Raw genomic sequence first — 27,322 nt, 5'->3', positions numbered from 1 at the left:
GTTTAAATCAAACTATTATATTAATCTGACTATTCACAATAATCATATTATTATGTGCATGTAACCGTATTCAATGATCTCAGCCAAGGGGCCTAATGGTTGTGTAAAAGAATAAAGGAAAATATGGTGAGCAGATGACTCTAAAGATATACCGTAATGAAACATGAATTTATGTTGCATTATGTAGACTGGTAACAATCCCCTGTACTGTATAATCTCCCCACCTACCCTGAGAGGATGGCTCATTGACTTAATGCATTCAACAGTAAGGCCTGCTGCTAACTGAACATGTTGCAAATATATGCCCTCTATCTCTTTGACTTTCAGGAGGGAGAGTTGGCTAACATGACAGCATGTGAAGAGTGGGGATTCCTTAAGAAGAAGGATCAGGATGTGGCTTTTTACAGTTGGTTCACCATGGCAGGACATGTCCAGTGATCACACGTTCTGTTCCAGTTAAAGATTTGTCTTCTTTTTATTCTCTTTTTGGAGTTGACAGCCTAGTTACCACGTCTAACAGACTCTATTACCCTTTGCCTGTCAGTGGATTTCATGGACACCGTTGGGAATCTTTGCTTGGAATCTGCTGCTGTGCTTTCAATGACTCAAGGCATTCTCTACTCCAGCTTATGCCCTTTGGATATTATCTGATCGCTTCTTTTCTGTTGGATTTCATCCACTAAGTATCTATACTTACTACTTGTTGGATATTGTTGGGAAATATCTGTTGGGATTTATTTCTGCTGGAAGTTCAACTGTGCCAGTGAGTGCCCTTGATAGGGTTGATTCTCTGCTCTGCTAGAGGAGTCTTTAGGTGGGCTTTTCCTCTGAAGAAATGGATGGCCCTCGGTCCAGTGGGCTCCGCAAAAAGAGGAAGTCTAAGTCCGAGAGGGATCGGGGACGGAGATCAAATGGGATAAGGAACAACAACCATAAGAGGGGGGGCTCTGTGGGGCTGCACTTCTCCTCAGATTCAGAGAGGGAGGAAGGAGACAGGAACCCCTCTTCCTCCCGTCCAAGGCCCCCCAGGAGAAAGAGAAAGGAGTCTACATCCGCTGAGGAGGACATCATAGACGGCTTCTCCATCTCTGGTTTCATGACGCTGGAGGCGTTGGAGGTGAGTAACTCCAGGCTGCTGTTACTACTACTACTTTTCTGCTCCGCGGGGTATTTGCTTCGATGTGTGTTTTTAGCACTTAATCTCTGTGTTTTGCCATCTCCTCTGGATTCGGCTGTTAATCTCTTGACACTATGTGAACAGAGAGTTGTTATTTTCTTCAGCCCCAATCCCTGTATCTGTATTGCTGGCCTGGCCTTGCACTTGGCGTTGCTCTAGCCTGCATATTTCTGTTTTTGTTAGCTGGATTCCAATAGATGTGGCTTTAAAATGAGGTGATTCAGCCAAATATCTATATCTCTGTCACAGAGCTTGTTTTGTTGAGCTGTGTTCTGGATTTGTTTTTATAAGAATGTGCCAGACAAAGACTGGCAGTAGGAGGATAGTCTTCCAAAGGTTCTAGAATGTTTCAGAACCCAGAACAGGACACTGGTGGATCTCATGCAGGTTCTTCCTGGAATTTATTTGCCTTATTTGTCTGTGGAATAAGCTCCTCACATGCACACCAGTACGTGTAGCTTAAACATGCACTTATTAATCATTCATTATTATTTCATTCCACTTGTTGGAACTTACATCAGTTATTACAATGTAACTATGTTATCTAACTGCCAAATCTATATTACATCATCTCATCACTGTAGGCCTGTACTTGTGTTGTGACTTAATTCATGGATTCCTATCTAGCTACTCCTCTGTGGAATATTTTTCCTACAACAACAATGTGCTTTATCATGCATACATTACAACAACATTAGCTGTACTACTGGGTTAGATACTTCTGTGAAGGAGGCTGTAAGAATTGCCTAAAGCTGTGTAGGATGACAAGCTAACACCATTTATTTATTTATTTTTACCTTTATTTAACTAGGCAAGTCAGTTAAGAACAACTTCTTATTTTCAATGACGGCCTAGGAACAGTGGGTTAACTGCCTTGTTCAGGGGCAGAACGACAGATTTTCACCTTGTCAGCTCGGGGATTTGATCTTGCAACCTTTCGTTTACTAGTCCAACTCTCTAACCACCATGGTGAGATTGATCCTCAAACTGACCTCTTTATTGTGCTCTACTCAAAATCCGTGATTCAGTATAGCACCAAATCAACCTAATGAATAGTCCATATAGCATTGTATTCTCTCTCCAGTGCACTCTATATATAAGTGCATGCTAAATCCTTTGTCCACATAGGAGAAACATTACTGATAGTATTCTACCTCAAAACCTCACTAGGGAAGTTACTACTCGATACCACTCGCCATGTTTCCCCACAGTTCCCCATTCATTCTTTGATGTTTTTCTCTCCACCCCTTTTGCTTTCAATTTGAGAGGGAATTGCGCGGCTTCAATTTGCAAAAGCAGCTCTGTAATCTCAAATGCATTCAGAAAGGTGTTCTGTTGGCATTCATTGAGCCAGGTCATTGAAATCAATACATTTGTCCATCTGGACATACAGCTGTAGCAGCTGTTCTTTACAAGTGAACTGTCCGAGGCAGGCGTAAAGCGCTCTATTAAGCCTGCTGCCTAGTGCCTATTGAGAGAGGCAGAAGGGAGAATGCCTGAGCTAGAAGTCGTGTATAACAATGAATGCCTTTAGAAAATTACAAAATTATTAAGCTCCGTCTCCTCTAAAACCCTGATACCAATGCACTAAATAACTGCAGTTGAATCGTTCCCTTCTCTTCTCACCCCACCCCAATTTAATATTACTTAATGCCTGCTCAGCTGACCACCACTGTAAAACCACATTACATGTTCATTGTGTTGTTGGCTTTTCATCCGAACACATTGGTCAAGACCAATTGGCCCTGTGCAATCCAAAGAAATCGATCCCCCGACATAATTCACAGCCCCTTCTTTCAATGAACACAATGAAGACTTTGGGCAAATGCCTTTCCCCAACACCTCATTTGAGTTTTCCCGTTTAGCACAGATAATTATTGTAAGGGAAGAAAAGCAATCAGTGTAACCAGTAGTACCGATAATAATGGAAGGAGAATGCATGTTTCCTTTCATTGATGTCATTGAAATCAGCACTTGTGTCTATAGGTCTAGTATGTGATTTATTTTCTACATCTTACTTGATTTTTGTAGAAAATAATGTTAATAGAAACAGCATTTAGTGTAGCAAGATACCCATCACTTTCCCTTTGGGGCTGTAAACATTCAATTATCTTAAAGCCATCACTTTCCCTTTGGGGCTTTAAACATTCAATTATCTTAAAGCCATCACTTTCCCTTTGGGGCTTTAAACATTCAATTATCTTAAAGCCATCACTTTCCCTTTGGGGCTTTAAACATTCAATTATCTTAAAGCCATCACTTTCCCTTTGGGGCTGTAAACATTCAATTATCTTAAAGCCATCACTTTCCCTTTGGGGCTTTAAACATTCAATTATCTTAAAGCCATCACTTTCCCTTTGGGGCTTTAAACATTCAATTATCTTAAAGCCATCACTTTCCCTTTGGGGCTTTAAACATTCAATTATCTTAAAGCCATCACTTTCCCTTTGGGGCTGTAAACATTCAATTATCTTAAAGCCATCACTTTCCCTTTGGGGCTGTAAACATTCAATTATCTTAAAGCCATCACTTTCCCTTTGGGGCTGTAAACATTCAATTATCTTAAAGCCATCACTTTCCCTTTGGGGCTTTAAACATTCAATTATCTTAAAGCCATCACTTTCCCTCTGGGGCTGTAAACATTCAATTATCTTAAAGCCATCACTTTCCCTTTGGGGCTTTAAACATTCAATTATCTTAAAGCCATCACTTTCCCTTTGGGGCTTTAAACATTCAATTATCTTAAAGCCATCACTTTCACTTTGGGGCTTTAAACATTCAATTATCTTAAAGCCATCACTTTCCCTTTGGGGCTGTAAACATTCAATTATCTTAAAGCCATCACTTTCCCTTTGGGGCTTTAAACATTCAATTATCTTAAAGCCATCACTTTCCCTTTGGGGCTGTAAACATTCAATTATCTTAAAGCCATCACTTTCCCTTTGGGGCTTTAAACATTCAATTATCTTAAAGCCATCACTTCTAAACGATTTCCACTCTCAAACTGATGTTGCAACAAATACTGCCAAGTCCCCATGAGCTGATTCCTACTTTATAGCCCTTTGTTTTTCTACCCTCATGAAATGCCAAACGTTTCTCCAGAAATACTTGTTGAGGGTCATAATAACTCCAGTGACTTCGGATTGTTTGAGCGTTTACAGGCTGGTAGGACAGTGGGGATTAGGATGCTCATAGTCATTCAGTGGACTGAAGACAAATGTCACAAGGCAATAGGCTGTGATACTATTGTCACTCCTGGTGTGTGATCTCATTTAATCAGATTGGCGTGTGTGGTGGATGACATAGTTTACTGACATGTTGTATATGGTACTTGTAACTAATTATATTACAGAACTATTGTAGGGTCATCGACAAACTGTGAAAGATTCAAATGCAAAATATTATTTTATGATTGACATATTATTAATGGCTATTAACATTTACAATTACGGAAAGCTTAGAAAAGAAGGACAAATCTCAACCTGGATTGAGAAATTCATGGCAACAAACAGCCAACTACACTTATGTCAAATGTAGTCTAGATGACAAAAATGGCGTATTTATGTCTAACTACAATGCCCTCAGAAAGTATTCATACACATTCATACACATTTTGTTGTTACAGCCTGAATTCAAAATGGATTAAATAGATGTATTTTCTTACTCATCTACACACAATACCCCATACTGACAGTGATATTTTAATATGTTTGCAAATATCTTATAGGGGTGTGGATTAACTGAGTCAATACATGTAATAGCTGCCAAATGTGATTCTAACATCTGTGAGTCTTTCTGGGTAAGTCTCTAAGAGCTTTGCACACCTGGATTGTACAATATTTTCCAATGATTATTTTCAATATTCTTCAAGCTCTGTCAAATTGGTGGTTGATCATTGCTAGACAACCATTTTCATGTCTTGCCATAGATTTCTTTTAATTTGTAATTTTACCCCGTTTTATCCCCAATTTCGTGGTGTCCAATTGTTTTTAGTAGCTACTATCTTGTCTCATCGCTACAACTCCCGTACGGGCTCGGGAGAGACGAAGGTTGAAAGTTATGCGTCCTCTGATACACAACCCAATCAAGCCGCACTGCTGCTTAACACAGCGCGCATCCAACCTGGAAGCCAGCCGCACCAATGTGTCGGAGGAAACACTGTGCACCTGGCAACCTTGGTTAGCGCGCACTGCGCCCGGCACGCAACAGAGTCGCTGGTGCGCGATGAGACAAGGATATCCCTACCGGCCAAACCCTCCCTATCCCTAGCCAATTGTGTGTCGCCCCACGGACCTCCCAGTCGCGGCCGGTAATGACAAAGCCTGAGCGCGAACCCAGAGTCTCTGATGGCCCAGCGCCCTTAACCACTGCGCCACTTTTGGAACCCTTTTTCTAAGAGAGTATGGATAACTAATTACTTTTCCTCCATGTGAATGTCTCTCAGTAACACTACCGTCGATAATTGTGTCTGTCTGGCCTTCAGAATTAAACAATGGATTTTCTTAGAAACTGTCTTAGAGCTGCTGTCTGAATAGAGGGTCTCAGAGGGCAGACAGGGGAAAATTGATAAGCACTTCATTGTGGAGAAGAATGTGAAACTGAATGTATCGACATACGGTTGGTCTGCCGTGTTTCTACAGAAACCAAATAAAACGTAAATTCCAAGAATGAAGACGCACAAGTATCAAGCGTGTCTACAGCGTATTGTGTTTGAATGGATGGATGCAGCTGCTAGTTTGAAAGAGAAAACATCTCTCGAGAGATGCTTTCAACAGGGTTGGGTCTTCTTGTACTTGATGATGGCACGCTGCCAGATATTTCCCTCTTGTGACAAATACCACTTTTTTCAAGCCCTCAATTAATTTGCCATCTTCCCTAGCTGCATTTGTCTGTCTCCTGGCAGTTATGGCAGATATTCATTTAACTGAACCTGTCACAGAATGATGTATGATATATATTAATGGGCCTAGGCAGCTGAATGACTGACACATGAAATATGACATCCTGTCTGTCTGTCATCGCTGGATTTGTTTAATGCCACACTGAGATTATCCAGCATTGGGATTTTCGATGCTTCCTGTCACCCTAATAATGTCTGTGCTGCGTGAACACATGAAGGTACAGACACACACGGACAGACCCACACACACCCCTCTGCTATGCCTTGCTGTTCTCTGCCATGGTTAGAGCAGGCAGTCAGTTAACAGTAGGGCTGGGTGATATGTCCTAAAATAATATCTCAATATACAGTTTATCACAAAAGTGAGTACACCCCTCACATTTTTGTAAATATTTGAGTATATCTTTTCATGTGACAACACTGAAGAAATGACACTTTGCTACAATGTAAAGTAGTGAGTGTACAGCTTGTATAACAGTGTAAATTTGCTGTCCCCTCAAAATAATTCAACACACAGACATTAATGTGTAAACCGCTGGCAACAAAAGTGAGTACACCCCTAAGTGAAAAAGTCCAAATTGGGTCAATATTTTGTGTGGCCACCATCATTTTCCAGCACTGCCTTAACCCTCTTGGGCATGGAGTTCACCAGAGCTTCACAGGTTGCCACTGGAGTCCTCTTCCACTCCTCCATGACAACATCACGGAGCTGGTGGATGTTAGAGACCTTGCACTCCTCTACCTTCCGTTTGAGGATAACCCACGGATGCTCAATCGGGTTTAGGTCTGGAGACATGCTTGGCCAGTCCATCACCTTTACCCTCAGCTTCTTTAGCAAGGCAGTGGTCGTCTTGGAGGTGTGTTTGGGGTCGTTATATATATAGCTTATTTAGAGAAAACAAATAAAAAAAAATATATATATATATCTTTTTTTCTCTAAATAAGCTCTGTTACATAATTAAAGGTCAAAACACTACGTATAAAATTATACTAAGGCTAAATATAAGCCTTCCACAACCATAAGAGCCACTAATAATTTAATTACTTTATCAAAATAGTTTAATCTGCCTTTTTGCAATATTCACTGATCTGGCTTACAAGTCTGTCTATGAAAAGCCCCCTTTTTGTTAAAAATTTAACCAGATCCATGCACATCCATAATAAGGACCAACTTCTGGTAGCAAACATAGCAGAACATTAACACAGGTCTCATAAACAATCTCACAAGCCCAAGTGCTAGTGAGTAGCCAGCTAATCTTTATATTTAAAGTCTAGCCAAATTGGATCTATTTGCTTACTAACAAGGTAGAATAGTTGAACTGTAACTAGTGGAAACCAGTTTAAACTGCTTGTCGGAGTGGAAGAAGTGAGCGGCAGTGGGAGGGGTGTCTGTGTGTCTAGTGTCTGTGTGTCTAGTGTCTGTGTGTGAGGGGGAAGGTGCACAGTGCACACAGCACAGAAAGAGCGAAGGAGACAACCCCAAAAATACATGGAACGCTCATAAAAACGAAAACAAATAAAAACCTAGATTCTTGCGATACAAGTATTTGGAACATCGTGCTAAAACATAAATTCAAATGAATTAGATATATCGCCCAGCCCTAGTCAACATGAGGAGAAAGCATTTCTGATCAATGGAACCTGAACTGAGGTGATGGACTGACTGGCCCCCCATTCCCCCTACCACTGTTGAAATCCTCATTGATCTCATCCTACCAGTCTAGAACACTTCTCATGCACCCAACAGTGGAGCTCATGAGTAGCACTTTGCATTTATAATATTTGACCAACATCAAATCCATATTCAGACTCTACTTCTAAATGCCTGTTTTGGCCCCTGCTGCTTAATTTGTTGCACTTAATCTGCCCTGTTTTGCACCATTAGACTGCAGGGTTTAGCACTTTGGGTTTTTGAAAAGCACGTTACCAATAAAATGTAGAACTATTATTTGATATTTTCTTAGGATGCTGCACAGCATCATGGCTAGTAGGGTGCTGTATTTCTCTACTGAATGCTAGTCTGCTTGATTGATGTCTAGGCATTCATTTGAACCTACAAAAGCCACACAGGTTGTGACCGCTGTCATCGTGTCGTGCATGTTTAGAAAAAACCTCACATGAGCTGCAAACTCATATACACACACACAAAACAAACAGCAGTTGTGGTAATATCCAGCGAACAGCAGCAAAAGGGTAGTTAACCACAGTCAATGTTTGCTCTTATGTTTTAATGCACTGGGAAGGATCAGCTCATTAATGAATTGTTGTCGGGGGGAAGCCAAGGAGACCCTAGCCAATCAGATCGAGCAGCAGTCTCCATTATAGTGCAGCAGTGATGGACAGGGAACAGAAATTGGTCCGGGCATTTCTAACACACCAGACATTTTCTGGGGACCGGCCCACTGGGTTAAAGATGGAACAACCCATCTGGCATTTGCCAGAACTGCCCTATGGCCAGTCTGTTTTTGTAGTGCAGAATCCCCCTTCTCTACCCTCCAAACAGCTGTTGGCAGACACACCTTAATGCTTTTGTAGCTTTTAATTGAAAACGATGATAAAGGGCTGAATCCACACTAGTTATCTTGCCAAGGCCATTGACATTAACCCTAAAGATCTCAGTGGCTATAGACCCAGTCTGGGTCTTTGGAGCGGAGTGTCTTGCTAGATTGAATAGCCTTTTAGTTAGGCTCTATATGAAGGCCATTCGAAATGTTTGGAGAATGGTGTTATTCACTCAGCATCTAGCCTACACATAGCTGAGGTGTTTTAGTTTTTATGTGGATAGGTAAGTTTCTTTCAATAACCTTCAAGAAACGTCAGTTCAGTACAAGATGAAGACGAGACAGAAACCATTATATTTCTTTGCATTCAAGTGATACCAAGTTTTTCAGTAGAATACTCCATCAAATAGAAAAGATATCCATTAAATTAATGAGGTCACTTACACTATATATACAAAGTATGTGGAACATCCCTTCAAATTAGTGGATTCGGCTACTTTAGCCACACACATTGCTGACAGGTGTATAAAATCGAGCACACAGCCATGCAATCGCCATCGACAAACATTGGCAGGAGAATGGCCTTACTGAAGAGCTCAGTGACTTTCAACGTGACACCGTCATAGGATGCCACCTTTCCAACAAGTCAGTTAAGTCTCTGCCCTGCTAGAGCTGCCCCGGTAAACTGTACGTATTGTTATTGTGAAGTGGAAACGTCGAGGAGCAACAATGGCTCAGCCGCAAAATGGTAGGCCCCACTAGCTCACAGAACGGAACCGACGAGTGCTGAAGCGTGTAAAAATGGTCTGTCCTCAGTTGCAACACTACCGAGTTCCAAACTGCCTCTGAAAGCAATGTCAGCACAATAACTGTTCGGCAGAAGCTTCATGAAAGGGGTTTCAATGGCCGAGCAGCCACACAGTTTACATGCACAATGCCAAGTGCCGGCTGGAGTGGTGTAAAGTTCACCGCCATTGGACTCTGGAGCAGTGGAAACATGTTCTCTGGAGTTTTATTTTATCTTTATTTAACTAGACAAGTCAGTTAAGAACAAATTCTTATTTTCAATGACAGCCTAGGAACAGTGAGTTAACTGCATGTTCAGGGGCAGAATGACAGATTTGTCATTTGCTCAGGGGTTTGAACTTGCAACCTTCCGGTTACTAGTCCAACGCTCTTACCACTAGGCTACCCTGCCACCCCTGTGATGAATCACACTTCCCTATCTGGTAGTCCGACGGACAAATCTGCGTTTGGCGGATGCCAGGACAACACTACCTGCCCCAATGTATAGTGCCACCTGTAAAGTTTGGTGGAGGAGGAATAACGGTCTGGGGCTGTTTTTCATGGTTTGGGCTAGGCCCCTTAGTTCCAGTGAAAGGAAATCTTAACTGGAGATCTTAACGCTACAGCATACAATGAGAAGATTCTGTGCTTCCAACTTTGTAGCAACAGTTTGGGGAAGGCCCTTCCCTGTTTCAGCATGACAATGCCCTTGTGCACATACAGAAATAGTTAGTCAAGATTGGTGTGGAAGAACTTGACTGGCATGCACAGAGCCCTGACCTCAACCACTTTGAACACCTATGGGATGAATTGGAACGCCGACTGCGAGCAAGGCCTAATCGGTCAACATCAGTTCCCGACCTCACTAATTCTCTTGTGGCTGAATGGAAGCAAGTCCCTGCAGCAATCTTCCAACATCTAGTGGAAAGCCAACCCAGAAGAGTGGAGGCTATTATAGCTGCAAATGGGGGACAAATTCCATATTAATGCCCATGATTTTGTAAGGAGATGTTCGACGAGCAGGTGTCCACATACTTTTGGTCATGTAATGTATCTTTGCTGATCCTTTTAACTTAATGTCAAGGTTAACATTTAAACCTAGTGAACCAACAGAATGCAACCTCCCCTCCCCATGCTACAGAAGGCTCAGCCAAACTGGCAATCTGGTAGACAGTCACAGCTCAAGGAGAGAGTATGTCAGGACCCAGACCATTATTACATTCCACCAAGGCCGACGCTGTTGTAGTTTGCAGACAGAAAATGTATTCCAAAATACTGGATACTGCTGGAGACGGAATGGATATATGAAAGGTAGCTACTGCACTGAACTCAAATGTCTTCCAGCAGCTTATGTCGCTAGCAAGGGGAACATACTCGGAGTACTGTAAATGTAAAACAACAAACTGTTTTCCTCAAGCAGATTCTGCAGACAGTTTATGTGACACCCAGAGCTGGTGAGGAATACTGGATTAATGGGTGCTGCAGCAGCTTGTGAAATGTCTCCCAGATACTCGTTAATGCACTGCTCAGTTGGGAGGAAATATATAGTGCTGCCACATCTTAACTGGCTGTATAAGCACAGACTGCAAATTACAGTTTTATTGAAATATAATTTGCTTGACTAAGTTTGTTTATAATACATTTCATAAGTCTGCATGTCACCATCTCCTTGAAACCAGGTCATTTTTTGTTATTTGTCGTCTGATGGGCCTTGGAGAGAGGGATAGAAAGCAGGATAGTGAGGGATGGGGGGAAATACAAATGTTTGCGGAGGCTGATTGTCAAATGGCATCCCTGAAGTAGGGCCCTGTCCAGTCTCAGGGTGAAGCACTCTTTTGTGCATTTCAACAGATTGTTTTCTGCTCTTGAGAGAAGACACATTTTCCCTGCCTGCTTGGTTGCACAGTGCATACGAATGGTAGATGCCTGTCTTGCCTGAGGATGTGTGTGTGTGTGTGCATGCACATGCACTTGCATTTGTATGTGCGTGTATGTTTGTGTGTGTGCACATGCATGTGCGTGCATTCACGTGTGTGTGTGTGTATCTGTGTACGTTTGTTGGTGCCAGAGGGCTGTGGGCTCATGGACAAGCCCCCGTTGAGTTTCCCACCTGGAGCTTTGAGCTTCCCCCTTTGATGCGCTCTTTTTCTCCCTTTTCTTCCAAGCTAGACCTGCACTGGGGTTATTTCCATTGCTTTTGACTTAAATGTAGCTATCTAGTTGCTCTTTTTGATAGATTGCTGAAAATGAAATACAGTTGAAGTCGGAAGTTTACATAAACTTAGGTTGGAGTCATTAAAACTCGTTTTTCAACCACTCCACAAATTTCATGTTAACAAACTATAGTTTTGGCAAGTTGGTTAGGACATCTACTTTGTGCATGACACAAGTAATTTTTCCAACAATTGTTTACAGACAGATTATTTCACTTATAATTCACTGTATCACAATTCCTGTGGGTCAGAAGCTTACAGCACTAAGTTGACTGTGGCTTTAAACAGCTTGGAAAATTCCAGAAAATGTTGCCATGGCTTTAGAAGTTTCTGATAGGCTAATTGACATCATTCGGAGGTGTACTTGTGGATGTATTTCAAGGCCTACCTTCAAACTCAGGGGAAAATCTAAAGACATTAGCCAAGACCTCAGAAAAGAAGTGTAGACCTCCACAAGTCTGGTTCATTCTTGGGAGCGATTTCCAAACGCCTGAAGGTACCACGTTCATCTGTACAAACAACAGTATGTAAGTATAAACACCATGGGACCACACAGCCGTCATACCGCTCAAGAAGGAGACGCGTTCTGTCTCCTAGAGATGAACGTACTTTGGTGCGAAAAGTGCAAATCAATCCCAGAACAACAGCAAAGGACCTTGTGAAGATGCTGGAGGAAACAGGTACAAAAGTATCTATATCCACAGTAAAACGAGTCATTTATCGACATAACCTGAAAGGCCGCTCAGCAAGGAAGAAGCCACTGCTCCAAAACCGCCATAGAAAAGCCAGACTGCGTTTTGCAACTGCAATTGGGTACAAAGATTGTACTTTTTGGAGAAATGTCCTCTGGTCTGATGAAACAAAAATAGAACTGTTTGGCCATAATGACAATCGTTATGTTTGGAGGAAAAAGGGGAAGGCTTGCGAGCCGAAGAACACCATCCCAACCGTGAAGCACAGGGGTGGCAGCATCATGTTGTGGAGGTGCTTTGCTGTAGGAGGAGCTGGTGCACTTCAGAAAATAGTCATGAGGAAGGAAAATTACGTAGGTATATTGAAGCAACACCTCAAGACATCAGTCAGGAAGTTAAAGCTTGGTCACAAATAGGTCTTCCAAAAGGACAATGACCCCAAGCATACTTCCAAAGTTGTGGCAAAATGGCTTAAGGACAACAAAGTCAAGGTATTGGAGTGGCCATCACAAAGCCCTGACCTCAATCCCATAGAAAATGTGTGAGCAGAACTGAAAAAGTGTACGCGAGCAAGGAGGCCTACAAACCTGACTCAGTTACACCAGCTCTGTCAGGTAGATTGGGCCAAAATTCTACTTATTGTGGGAAGCTTGTAGAAGGCTACCCAAAACGCTTGATCCAAGTTAAACGATTTATAGGCAATGCTACCAAATACTAATTGAGTGTATGTAAACTTCTGACCCACTGGGAATATGATGAAAGAAATAAAAGCTTAAATAAATCATTCTCTCCTATTATTCAGACATTTCACATTCTTAAAATAAAGTGATAGTAACTGACCTAAAACAGGGAATTTTTACTAGGATTAAATTGTGAAACACATAGTTTAAATGTATTTGGCTAAGGTGTATGTAAACTTCCGACTTCAACTGTATGTGAACATGGTCAAAAGCCACTCACGGACCCCCACACCCAACACCAATCCTACCCCAACAACGAGTGTGTGTGTATATATATATTGTTTTCCTCCTGTTCAGTGAATTAGTCATTGAAGTTGTTAGGTTTATGGCCCATTACTAAACCTGTTATTACCAGGTTCTGACCACTAGATGGTGTAGTTCCTGCTAAACCGGCTCACTCTTTTATCCAGTTGGAGGTTGCCAATAACTACACATCCAATACAAATTCATGGACAAGATTAGGATTGGTTGAGATTCGTAATGAGGAAGGGGTAACCTCTCTATCAGAATGGACCAATCAAGAGGTTAATTGGCCACAGCTGAAGAGGGATAGGCTCAGGGGTTTTCAGCCACATGAGTTCAACATTTCTATTGGTTGAGAATACATTCCCTTCAAAAAAGGTCTGGAGCAGTTAGACCGCTGCAGGTGAACAAGCAAACTATTAGGCTACAACATTTCTAATGGTGTCAATGTTATGGTCTCTAATAGTCTTCAAAGGTAAATATCCCAAAGACACAATGCATTGTGTTTTGCAATAGTTTATATAGGGGAGTGGCTTAATTATTTATAGTGAACAAAAATATAAATGCAACATGCCACAATTTCAAAGATTTTGCTGAGCTACAGCTCATATAAGGAAATCAGTCAATTGAAATAAATTCATTAGGCCTTATCTATGGATTTGACATGATTGGGGCAGGGGTGCTGCCCACCCACTGGGTAGCCAGGCCCAGCCAATCAGAATGAGTATTTCCCCACAGAAGCGCTTTTTTACAGACAGAAGTACTCCTCAGCACCCCACCCTCCCTCAGACAATCCCGCAGGTGAAGAAGCCAGATGTGGAGGTCCTGGGCTGGCGTGGTTGCATGTGGTCTGCGTTTGCGAGGCCAGTTGGACATACTGCCAAATTCTCTAAAACAACATTGGAGGCAGCTTATGGTAGAGAAATTAACATTAAATTATTTGGCAACAGCTCTGGTGGACATTCCTGCAGTCAGCGGGCCAAATGCACGCTCCCTCAAAACTTGAGACATCTGTGGCATTATGTTGTGTGACAAAACTGCACATTTTAAAATGTACTTTTATTGTCCCAGCATAAGGTGCACCTGTGTAATGATCATGCTGTTTAATCAGCTTCTAGATATGCCACACCTGTCAGTTGGATGGATTTTCTTGGCAAAAGAGAACTGTTTACTAACAGGGATATAAACACATTTGTGCACAAAATTTGAGAGAAAAAAGCTTTTTGTGTGAATGGAACATTTCTGAGATCTTTTATTTCATCTCATGAAACATGGGACCAACACTTTACATGTTGCGTTAATATTTTTGTTCAGTGTATATAATGGTGTATTTTGTAAGTGTAATGGTTTCAAGTGGATTTAATGGTAAATGTTCTAATAGGTTTTCTTTTTTAATAGGGTTGTCATTCTCAGCATAGTAACAATGGCTCCACCATGGTCTATAGTCAAAACTAAAGACTAATGTCAGTGTTTATATGATAAGGGCTGCAAGAAAACTGGTTCAGAGAAAGGTATCATGGAGCTGCCAAAGTAGAAAACTGGAAAATCATTGCCAAAAAGAGTGGATGATTTGGTCATTCGATTCTACAATACAATGAATATAGTAGACTTATTCAAGGAAAGATGCCGTCACTGCCAATTCCTACATCACGAAGGCTCAAGATCAGTATCTAAAGCAATGCAAGGAAAATCTAAAGGAAGGAGAAGTCATTGTACTTTGTGATTCGTTTGTAATCCAGGATGAGGTCCAACGCTATCACTGGAACATGGAATAATGTACCCTACACCCAGTTGTACTGTACTACAGATTAAATGTCCAGATCAATGAAGACAAGGCTCTACACTGACATTTTTTACAAGGAGCATGTGTGCGCCTAAGAAAGTGTATGCACCCACAGATATGTAGGAGCACAATGAAAAACATTTGCGGTAAATAAAGCTAGAATCCTTCATTTTTCTAGTCACTCTGGTGCGCCTAAAGAAAAATTCCAGGTCACACAGCAAAATATTTATGCAAATATGCGAGTACTGTAGAGCCCTGGAAGATTCCCTGTGTTTAGTTTCTGACGACCTGACTCAGTCTCTATGTGGGTGCCACAGGGCTGAATTCTCGGGCTGAATTCTCTCTGTATATATCAATGATGTCGTTCTTGCTGCTGGTGATTCTCTGATCCACCTCTATGCAGACGACACCATTCGGTATACATCTGGCCCTTCTTTGGACACTGTGCTAACAAACCGCCAAACGAGCTTCAGCGCCATACAACACTCCTTCCGTGGCCTCCAACTGCTTTTAAATGCTAGTAAAACTAAATGCATGCTCTTCAACCGATTGCTGCCCGCACCCTCCTGCCCGACTAGCATCACTACTCTGGACGGTTCTGACCTAGAATATGTGGACTACATATTGACTTTGCGATGTCATTTACAAAATAGCCCCCAACACTCTACTCAGCAAACTGGATGTAGTCTATCACAGTGCCATCCGATTTATCACCAAAGCCCCATATACTACCCACCACTGTGACCTCTATGCTCTCGTTGGCTGGTCCTCACTACATATCCGTTGCCAAACCCACTGGTTCCAGGTCTATAAGTCTTTGCTAGGTAAAGCCCCGCCTTATCTCAGTTCACTGGTCACCATAGCAACACCCACCCGTAGTACGAGCTCCAGCAGGTATATTTCACTGGTCATCCCCAAAGCCAACACTTCCTTTGGCTGCCTTTCCTTCCAGTTCTCTGCTGCCAATGACTGGAACGAATTGCAAAAATCTCTGAAGCTGGAGTCTTATAACTCCCTCTCTAACTTTAAGCATTAGCTGTCAGAGCAGCTTACCGATCACTGTACCTGTACACAGCCAATCTGTTAATAGCACACCCGACTACCTCATCCCCATAACATTACTTACCCTCTTGCTCTTTTGCAGCCCAGTATCTCTACTTGCACATCATCATCTGCACATCTATCACTCCATGATTAATGCTAAGTTGTAATTATTTTCGCCACTATGGCCTATTTATTGCCTACCTCCCTACCCTTCTACATTTGCACACACTGTCCATAGATTTTTCTTTTCCTTTTTGTTATTGACTGTACGTTTGTTTATGTGTAACTCTGTGTTGTTCTTTTTGTCGCACTGCTACTTGGTTAAATAAAGGTGAAATAATACAAATCAATCAATCAATTATAGTATGTATGTCGAGAATAATGTAGAAATGAATGGCTGTGCTGGACAGTAACAATTGTAACATTTTCATCCATTTGTGCCACCATGGAAAATCACCATGTGACGGGATATGAGGAACAATAAAATGTCTTACAACAAGAGCAAGCCTCCAAAGACCTCTGCAAGACAAGTGTATGAATTTTACACAGAGGTGATGTGATTTCCCATACTTTAATAGGACTATATCATTTTTTGATATAGAAGCTAAAGTCTAAATGATTACATTAAAATGTTACGATTATTATCACACAAGTGATAAAAGAATGGAATGTGATGCAATGTTTGCGCTTTTCTGATTACTAATTTCTGTGTTCTATTGACGTGCTGTTCTAATAACCAATTTCTGTGTTCATGCAAGTGACTGATTTAACGAATCCTCAACTTATCAGTATCTGCGATTTGGCAGGATGCCCAGACCTTGTTTTGGGAACGAGAATGAAAGATATCTCAGTTTCAAGGTCTCAGCTTCGAGAGAAGAAGCCTTGTGAGGTATTGGTCTGTCACATGTTATTAACCACTATTGGTCTGTCACATGTTATTAACCACTATTGGTCTGTCACATGTTATTAACCACTATTGGTCTGTCACATGTTATTAACCACTATTGGTCTGTCACATGTTATTAACCACTATTGGTCTGTCACATGTTATTAACCACTATTGGTCGGTCACATGAATGAAACAAAACGGTAATGAATAATTAATGATGCTAAATCATGCAAATATAACGTGTGTGTATAGTCATATATAAGACAACTGCTGGGGCTTCCCAGGGACAACTCCTAATTTACATGTGTACTATGGTACATTGAGTTGGTTGGAACCTCTCCAGCGCGCTGACAAATAAACAATGATTAATTTAAGATTGACTTTGAGTATCCCTGTGCAAGAATTTCCACGACAGTATGATAATGCACGGTCCAGTGTCTCAAGGATCTGTATACCATTTCTGGAAGCTGAAAATGTCCCAGTTACTCCATGGCCTGCATACTCACCAGACATGTCACCAATTGAGCATGTTTGGGATCTCTGGGTTGACGTGTACAACAGCATATTCCAGTTCTTGCCAATATCCAGCAACTTTGCACAGCCATTGAAGAGGAGTGGGACAACATTACACAGGCCACAATCAACAGCCTGATCAACTGACTGGTTTTCTGTAGGGGCGTGTATCTTTGACCAACAGATCCATACAGTGGCAAGAAAAAGTATGTGAACCCTTTCTGAATAAATTGGTCATTAAATTTGATCTGATCTTCATCTAAGTCACAACAATAGACAGAGTGTGCTTAAACTAGTATTTTTCTTCTCTACTGTATATTGAACACATCATTTAATCATTCATAGTGTAGGTTGGGAAAAGTATGTGAACCCCTAAGGCTTATGACTTCTCCAAAAGCTATTTGGAGTCCAATCAATGAGACAAGATTGGAGATGTTGGTTAGAGCTGCCTTGCCCTATAAAAACGCTCACAAAATTTGAGTTTGCTATTCACAAGAGGCATTGCTTGATGTGAACCATCGAACAAAAGAGGTCTCAGAAGACCTAATATTAAGAATTGTTGACTTGCATAAAGCTGGAAAGGGTTACAAAAGTATCTCTAAATGCCTTGATGTTCATCAGTCCACGGTAAGACAAATTGTCTATAAACTGAGAAAGTTCAGCACTGTAGCTACTCTCCCTAGGAGTGGCCGTCCTGCAAAGATGACTGCAAGAGCACAGCGCAGAATGCTCAGTGAGGTTAAGACGAATCCTAGTGTCAGCTAAAGACTTACGAAAATCTCTGGAACATGCTAACATCTCTGTTGACGAGTCTACAATACGTAAAACACTAAACAAGAATGGGATTCATGGGAGGACACCACGGAAGAAGCCACTGCTGTCAAAAAAAGTTTGCAAAAGTAAGTCTTTAGCTGACGTTTGCAAAAGTGCACCTGGATGTTCCACAGCACTACTGGCAAAATATTATGTGGGCAGATTAAACTACAGTTGAGTTGTTTGGAAGGAACACACAACACTATGTGTGAAGAAAAAAAGTCACAGCACACCAACATCAAATCCTCATCCCAACTGTAAAGTATGGTGGAGGGAGCATCATGGTTTGGGGCTGCTTTGCTGCCTCAGGGCCTGGACAGCTTGCTATCATTGGTGGAATAATGAATTCCCAATTTTACCAAGAGATTTTGCAGGAAAATGTTATGGTATCTGTCCGCCAATTGAAGCTCAACATAAATTGGGTGACGCAACAGGACAACGACCCAAAACACATAAGTAAATCGACAACAGAATGGCTTCAACAGAAGAAAACACGCCTTCTGGAGTGGCCCAGTCAGAGTCCTGACCTCAACCCGATTGAGATGCTGTGGAATGACCTCGAGAGCGGTTCACATCAGACATCCCAAGAATATTGCTGAACTGAATCAGTTTTGTAAAGAGGAGTGGTCCAAAATTCCTCCTGACCGTTGTGCAGGTCTGATCCGCAACTACTGGAAACGTTTGGTTGAGGTTATTGCTGTCAAAGGAGGGTCAACCAGTTATTCAATCCAATAGTTCACATACTTTTCCCACCCTGCACTGTGAATGTTTACACAGTGTGTTCAATAAAGACATGAAACCATATCATTGTTTGTGTGTTATTAGTTTAAGCAGACTGTGTTTGTCTATTGTTGTGACCTAGATGAAGATCAGATCAAAATGTATGACCCAATGTATGCAGAAATCCAGGTATTTCCAAACGGATCACATACTTTTTCTTGCCACTATATCTGTATTGCCATTCATGTGAAATCCATAGATTAGAGCCTAATGAATTTATTTCAATTGACTGATTTCCTTATGAACTGTAACTCAGTCAAGTCTTTTAAATTGTTGCATGTTGCTTTTAGATTTTGGTTCAGTATATATTTGTTTAGATGTGTAGCATATTGATGAGTAGCCTATTGTGTTATTGGTTTTATTTTCCTAAAACAATAATTGTACATCTCACAGTTCAGCTGTCTGAGATTTGTGCACTAAATGCATCAGGGTATTGCATCCAGGCCTAGTCGTCCACTTAATGATATTAATATTTACGAAATACATAAAGGGAGCGAAGCTTAGGGCCAGGGCTAGAGAGACCGAGAGAAAGATGGAAATATGCCGGCGCTATGTTCCCAACACCAACATGCATTTCTTTATAGTTGTCAGATAGGCTACTACTGCTATACAGATGCGTGCTGGTGGCAGGGAAGTCAGGTGCAGGAGATCGAACTTGGTATAAACGGAGCAGTTTAATAAAGTGCTCAAAAACTCAGAAAACCAAAATATACTAAATAATACAAGTGGGTACAAAACCCGTCGCACACACTTGCACATAGCTTACAAACAAACAATCACTGACAAGGACATGAGGGGGAACAGAGGGTTAAATACACAAAATGTAATTGATGGGATTGGAACCAAGTCTGATACAAGACAAAACCAAAGGAAAATTAAAAGAGGATCAGCGATGGCTAGAAAGTCAGTGACTTTGACCGCCGAACGCCGACCGAACAAGGAGAGGGACCAACTTCGGCGGTAGTCGTGACAGCGGCAAACACAAAATGACATTTGGAACTTAATTTGGCCAGAGAAAATAGCTCAACAGACTGAAAAAAAACACTTGTTGCATTTTTAAAGAACTGGTTTAAACCAGCCTATATTGCAGCAATTATCAACACAGATGAGTGCCTACTGTAGGTAGGCATACCCAACAAATGACAGCAATAGGCTAGTACTATTTCTTTTACAACAGGCCTACTTTTGACCTATCTTAAACTAAATATTGAGCGCAAGTTTTAAAAGACCGTTAGAACTTAATTTAGCCAATGAAAATGGCTCAACAAAATAAATAAATAAAATAACTGGTTTAGATTAGGGAATAGGATTATTAAATGTTAATTCGGCCTACAATGATATACAATAATAATGATAAACAAATGATAATAAATACGAAAATAAATAAATACAAGTTAGAATTGTACATCAAACCTGAATGGTGAGTTGCATACAGTCCATTTGGCCGTGCCAACGTTTTTCTCATCTTTGTCCACTAAAATATTTAAGCTTGTCCCAGAGGACATTCCAATTGTCGGCTTCTTTTCACTATACTCTTTCTCCTCATTTTACTTAAATGAAAAAGGCCTCGTCTTTCCAATCAACAGTAGCCTAGGCCAAGGCTCCTTTCACTTGCTCTCCGTCTCTCTCATCAGCAGGTGATCAGCCGGAACCACTTTCAGCTGGGACTGTGCTTTTTGCAAGTATTCAGGCCCCTTGACTTTTTCCACATTACAGCCTAATTCTAAAATATATTTTTTTCATCCCTCAATCTACAAACGATACCTCATAATGACAAAGCAAAAACAGACTTTTTGATTTTTTTTTTCAAATGTATATATATAAAAAAATATATCACATTTACATAAGTATTCAGACCCTTTACTCAGTACTTTTTGTGGAAGCACCTTTGACAACTATTACAGCCTCGAGTCTTCTTGGGTATGACGCTACAAGCTTGGCACACCTGTATTTGGTGAGTTTCTCCCATTCTTCTCTGCAGATCATCTCAAGCTCTGTCAGGTTGGATGGGGCGTGTCGCTGCACAGCTATTTTCAGGTCTCTCCAGAGATGTTAGATTGAGTTCAAGTCTGGGCTCTGGATGGGCCACTCAAGGACATTCAGAGACTTTTCCCTAAGCCACTCCTGCGTTGTCTTGGCTGTTTGCTTAGGGTTGTTGTCTTGTTGGAAGGTGAATCTTCGCCCCAGTCTGAGGTCCTGAGTGCTCTGGAGCAGGTTTTCCTCAAGGATCTCTCTGTACTTTGGTCCATTCATTTTTCCCTTGATCCTGGCAAGTCTTCCAGTCCTTGCTGCTGAAAAATATCCCCACAGCATGAAGCTGCCACCATCATGCTTCACCTGTAGGGATGGTGCCAGGTTTCCTCCAGATGTGACGCTTGGCATTCAGACCAAAGTGTTCAGTCTTGGCCAAAGACTCTAGTTTCTCATGATCTGAGAGTCCTTTAGGTGCCTTTTGGCAAAATCCAAAATCCAAACGAGCTGTTATGTGCCTTTTACTCTACGATAAATGCCTGATTGGTGAAGTGCTACAGAGATGGTTGTTCTTCTGGAAGGTTCTCCGATCTCCACAGAGGAACTCTAGAGCTCTGTCAGAGTGACCATCAGGTGACCATCAGGTTCTTGGTCACCTCCCTGACCAAGGCCCTTCTCCCCGATTGCTCAGTTTGGCAGGGCGGCCAGCTCTAGGAAGAGTCTTGGTGGTTCCAAACTTCTTCCATTTAAGGATGATGGAGGAGCAACATTTTTTCTTTCATAGCAAAGGGTCTGAATACTTAAGTAAATAAGGTATTTATGTTTTACAATTTTTATACGTTTGCAAAAATGTCTAACAACGTTTTTTTCGCTTTGTCATTATGGGGTATTGTGTGTAGATTGATAAGGATAAAAAAAAACATTTAAGAATAAGACTTTAACAAAACAAAATGTGGAGAAAGTGTAGGGGTCGGAATTCTTTCCGAATGCACTGTAAGCTATTTGTTTTGAGTTTGACAAGCTCGCACAGTTCATCACCTCATACACATTCAATTAACAGGGGGTCCAATCGGGCCCAGACAGTAAATACATTTTAATTGCACATACCTGTTAGATGAATTTGAATGTGTTCATTAACCAATTCAATTAAAACAACAAGAATTTGTAAGGTTCTTATTTGCATAAAATGGACAGAGACCAGCCACCAAAATTAGCCAATAGCGTTTATTCTCGAGAGCTCTGGTCATAATACCATGTACATTGGTTTATATACCTCAGATACAATGGCAATATAGTTCACAAGCCTTCTCACATTGTCTGCCACCTGTTAAACAATCTACTACAATCCCAAGGTCTCCCCTCCCTGGGTAGAGACAGAATGTCCTGTAAGGAGCACAGTATTCCAGCCGGTCTGACGATAGCTCCATTCGTTTCTAACAATGAACAGCATGTCCTTGTTCTAATTCTTGACTAAAACTACACATCTTATATTCAGTATTATGATTATAATAAGATTCATACATTCATATAGTAACAGAGTAGTATTCTGTTTAGTTATAGTTCTAAGCTAAATGTATACATAATTTAGTCATTATTCATAAAAATCCCATAACAATACCCGAGTCCTATGGAAATTAAATCAGACCCGACCCAGATCCGAGACGAGACAGAATTTAGGATCCGCTCAGGGCCAGGGTCGGATCTCGGAATTTTGCATCTGTTGTAGCTGTGACCTCTGTCCAGACAGGCTACTTTAGGAAACTTCCCGAATGTGTGGCCGATGTGAAATGGCTAGCTAGTTAGCGGTGGTGCGCGCTAATAGTGTTTCAGTCGGTGAAGTCACTCGCTCTGAGACCTAGAAGTAGTTGTTCCCCTTGCTCTGCAATGGCTGCGGCTTTTGTGGCGCGATGGGTAACGATGCTTCGTGAGTGACCGTGGTTGATGTGTGCAGAGGGTCCCTGGTTCGAGCCCAGGTTGGGGTGAGGAGAGGGACGGAAGCTATACTGTTACAAATGCACATAGAGAGAACTCATACATACATACACATCCTAAAAGGACCCATCAATCAAAGCCACCAGTGCACCACAGACACACACAAATCTCATTTCTCATTTTCTAAAAACAAATTCAAACCTAGACTCACCTTCAAATCTTGGCTGTAGTCCATCGGAAAGTAGGCCTAGGCTACATTATTGCATAATGCTAAAATAATGTTGCCTATCAATTGAATTGACAAGGAAAGTTTGAAGGGGGAAGAGAGAGACCACTATACTATTACTATAGTATAACATCAAACTGCCCCCTAGGTTTTTTTCATTCATTTGAGTCCGACGGAATCCTGGTGGTTTTTATTGTAGTTGTGAAGATATTTTAAAATCATGCCTAGACAATAAAATATGCTTGGTTGCGAAATGTATACATTTCCCCATAGGTTTACTATTTACATCGAGGAAATGTGATCAGGATCATTATTTTAATTTTGTATTTTTTTGTTGTTGAATTTGACCCCTTTTTCTCCCCAATTTCATGGTATCCAATTGTTAGTAGCTACTATCTTGTCTCATCGCTACAACTCCCGTACGGGCTCGGGAGAGACGAAGGTTGAAAGTCATGCGTCCTCCGATACACAACCCAACCAAGCCGCACTGCTTCTTAACACAGCGCGCATCCAACCTGGAAGCCAGCCGCAGCAATGTGTTGGAGGAAACACTGTGCACCTGGCAACCTTGGTTAGCGCGCACTGCACCCGGCCTGCCACAGGAGTTGCTGGTGCACGATGAGTCAAGGACATCCCTACCGGCCAAACCCTCCCTAACCCAGACGATGCTAGGCCAATTGTGCGTCGCCCCACGGACCTCCTGGTCGCAGCCGGTTACGACAGAGTCTGGGGTCGAAACCCAGAGTCTCTGGTGGCACAGCTGGCGCTGCAGTACAGCACCCTTAACCACTGCGCCACCCGGGAGGCCCTAGGATCATTATTTTAGCGATTCACGTTAGACGTCCCTCCTGCTGATGTGAACAGCGCACTTGAACTTGATATGCGTTTTAGGGCTGATCCCATTTAGTCAACTGGTTGATTGTTTGGTCGATAGGCTGTTGGTCGAGATTTCTTTAGTCGAGCAGTCAGTCGCAATTATTATACTTTTTTTGTAGCATAAGACACCTGTTTGATTCTCCACTGTCTGATTGGACTAATCCATTGTGAAGGCCATGGGGATGGCACAGTCCACCACTCTAAGATGAGCTACTGAAATTGTCTACCGTATGGTAATATTATGTAGGCTAAGAACAATGAACAATGGTGCAGCACTATTTTATTACAAATGTGCTTTCTCCCACTTTGGATAGTGGTCGCTGTCCATGGTTCTGAAACATCAGTGCGCTGTTGAATTGGCGCCTTTTCCTAGACCATGTTGCTATGTGCATAATAGCAAAGTTAACAAGCATATTGATGTGGAAAACAATTCGGCGGAGGCAGCAGCGGAGTTAGGAGATGAGAAAACACCCCTTGCCTTAATTGTTTAAGAAAAGCGAGAGAGGAAACCAACTTAATTAGGTCTATAATCATAAGCTGAACTGTAAAATGTACCAGACTTTGGAAATAATCCATATATACCGCATCTACAGAAATAAGTCCGATTCTGCTTCTGTTGCCTGTTTGAGTGTTTGGTTAATTTGGCAAGAGAAAATGGCTCAACAGAATGAATCAAGACACTTGTTGCATATTTAAAGAACTGGTTAAACCTTAAACAAGCCAATATTGCAGAAATGATCAACAAAGGTGAGTGCCTACCTCACGCAACAACAAGATGTCAGATGAAGCAATTTCACAAATTCTTCTGTTTTTAATCTTTGCTATGATGTAATCCTTTTTGTGTACTTTTTTTTGTTAGAACAGCCTCTCTTATTTACTGTTGTTTGCACTGTTCTAAATGGTCATAAAAAAATATATATATTGTAATCTAACAGAACCCGTTTGTCACACATAATACATTCCTTTTATGATCATCATTATAATTATATGTAATATCATTGTCATTTTTGTTTGGCATACATTTTACGTGAAAAATTGGAGTCCGCCCAGCTAAGTTCAGCAGTTTACCACATACTCATAGGCCTAGCCCTCACTATCAGCCTCTCTATCTCTCCCCTCTCCTTTCATCCTTCCACATCAGTGCTCTCTCTACTGCCTTTCTCTCCCTGGCCCACAGCTCTTTCTCTGCTCCAGTCATTACACTAGGCTTGAACACAGATCTGATCTCTCTGGCTCTCTCTCGCTCTCTGACAGACATACATACAGACAGACAGACAGACAGACAGACAGACAGACAGACAGACAGACAGACATACATACATACAGACATACAGACAGACAGACAGACAGACAGACAGACAGACAGACACAGACAGACAGACATACAGACAGACAGACAGACAGACAGACAGACAGACAGACAGACAGACAGACAGACAGACAGACAGACATACATACAGACATACAGACATACAGACAGACAGACAGACAGACAGACAGACAGACAGACAGACAGACAGACAGACAGACAGACAGACATACATACATACAGACAGACAGACAGACAGACAGACAGACAGACAGACAGACACAGACAGACAGACATACAGACAGACAGACAGACAGACAGACAGACAGACATACAGACAGACATACAGACAGACAGACAGACAGACAGACAGACAGACAGACACAGACAGACAGACATACAGACAGACAGACAGACAGACAGACAGACAGACAGACAGACATACATACAGACATACAGACAGACAGACAGACAGACAGACAGACAGACAGACAGACAGACAGACAGACAGACAGACATACATACATACAGACAGACAGACAGACAGACAGACAGACAGACAGACAGACAGACAGACATACAGACAGACAGACAGACAGACAGACAGACAGACAGACAGACAGACAGACAGACAGACAGACAGACAGACAGACAGACAGACAGACAGACAGACAGACAGACAGACAGACAGACAGACAGACAGACAGACAGACAGACAGACAGACAGACAGACAGACAGACAGACAGACAGACAGACAGACAGACAGACCGACCGACCGACCGACCGACCGACCGACCCACCACTGAGAACAGTGCTCAGATCTGACCCTTCCTACCCTGAACCCCTCACCTGTGCCTACAGGCCAGACAGTAACATCTATGTAATGAAAGTTTGAGGTATTTTTTTCCTTATCATAGCGACTTAAGGTGGAATGTTAGAGTCAAAGTAAACTGAAGAAAATATAAATGCAACATGCAACAATTTTACTGAGTTAAAGTTCATATAAGGAAATCAGTCAATTGAAATAAATAAATTGGGCCCTAATCTATGGATTTCTTTGTTCAGTATATTTGATCCATGGTTTTATTCATTTTAATTCCTGGTTGCCTCATTGTTGTATCATTTGATTTACACAACATGCCTACCACTTTGAAGATCCAAAATATTTTTTTGTGTGAAACAAACAAGAATGAAGACAAAAAAACAGAAAACTTGAGCGTGCATAACGATTCACCCCCCCACATCTAGCCACTGGGATTTTTGCCCATTCTTAAAGGCAAAACTGCTCCAGCTCCTTCAAGTTGGTTAGGTTCTGCTGGTCTACAGCAATATTTGAGTCATACCACAGGTTCTCAATTGGATTGAGGTCTGGGTTTTGACTAGGCCATTCCAAAACATTTAAATTTTTCCCCTTAAACCACTCAAGTGTTGCTTTAGCAGTATGCTTAGGGTCATTGTCCTGCTGGAAGGTGAACCTCCATCCCAGTTTCAAATCCCTGGAAGACTGAAACAGGTTTCCCTCAAGAATTTCCCTGTATTTAGCACCATCCATCATTCCTTAAATTCTGACCAGTTTCCCAGTCCCTGCCGATGAAAAACATCCTCATGGCATGATGCTGCCACCACCTTGCTTCACTGTGGTGATGGTGTTCTCCGGGTGATGATAGGTGTTTGGTTTGCGCCAGACATAGCCCAGCTCTGTGGAGTGTACGGCTTCAAGTGGTCCTATGGACAGATACTTCAATCTTCGGTGTGAAGCTTTGCAGCTCATTCAGGCTTATCTTTGGTCTCTTTGTTGCCTCTCTTATTAATGCCCTCCTTGCCTAGTCCGTGAGTTTTGGTGGGTGGCCCTCTCTTGGCAGGATGGTTGTGGTGCCATAATCTTTCCATTGTTTAATAATGGATTTAATGGTGCTCCGTGGGATGTTCAAAG

General features: G+C 41.7%; 1 protein-coding gene across 10 annotated transcripts in view; it reads left to right on the top strand.

The window, feature by feature from the left end:
• Window positions 1–318: 318 nt before the first annotated feature.
• Window positions 319–27,322, top strand: part of LOC115135902 (autism susceptibility gene 2 protein-like) — a 483,838-nt gene continuing 456,834 nt past the window's right edge. For 6 of the 10 annotated variants that reach the window (XM_029671084.2, XM_029671081.2, XM_029671087.2 and 3 more), the window contains exon 1: window positions 320–1,117. In XM_029671084.2, the coding sequence (XP_029526944.1) occupies window positions 836–1,117 (282 nt within the window). In that variant the 5' untranslated portion in view covers window positions 320–835. Of the gene's footprint in view, window positions 1,118–27,322 lie in introns of all 10 variants that reach the window. The other 4 variants (XM_029671086.2, XM_065023704.1, XM_029671085.2 and 1 more) reach the window with 1 other exon arrangement.

Source organism: Oncorhynchus nerka, linkage group LG10 (assembly GCF_034236695.1).
Source record: "Oncorhynchus nerka isolate Pitt River linkage group LG10, Oner_Uvic_2.0, whole genome shotgun sequence".
NCBI lineage: Eukaryota > Metazoa > Chordata > Actinopteri > Salmoniformes > Salmonidae > Oncorhynchus > Oncorhynchus nerka.
Note: the sequence above shows the minus strand (reverse complement) of the source record. Positions and strands in the feature narration are given on the sequence as shown.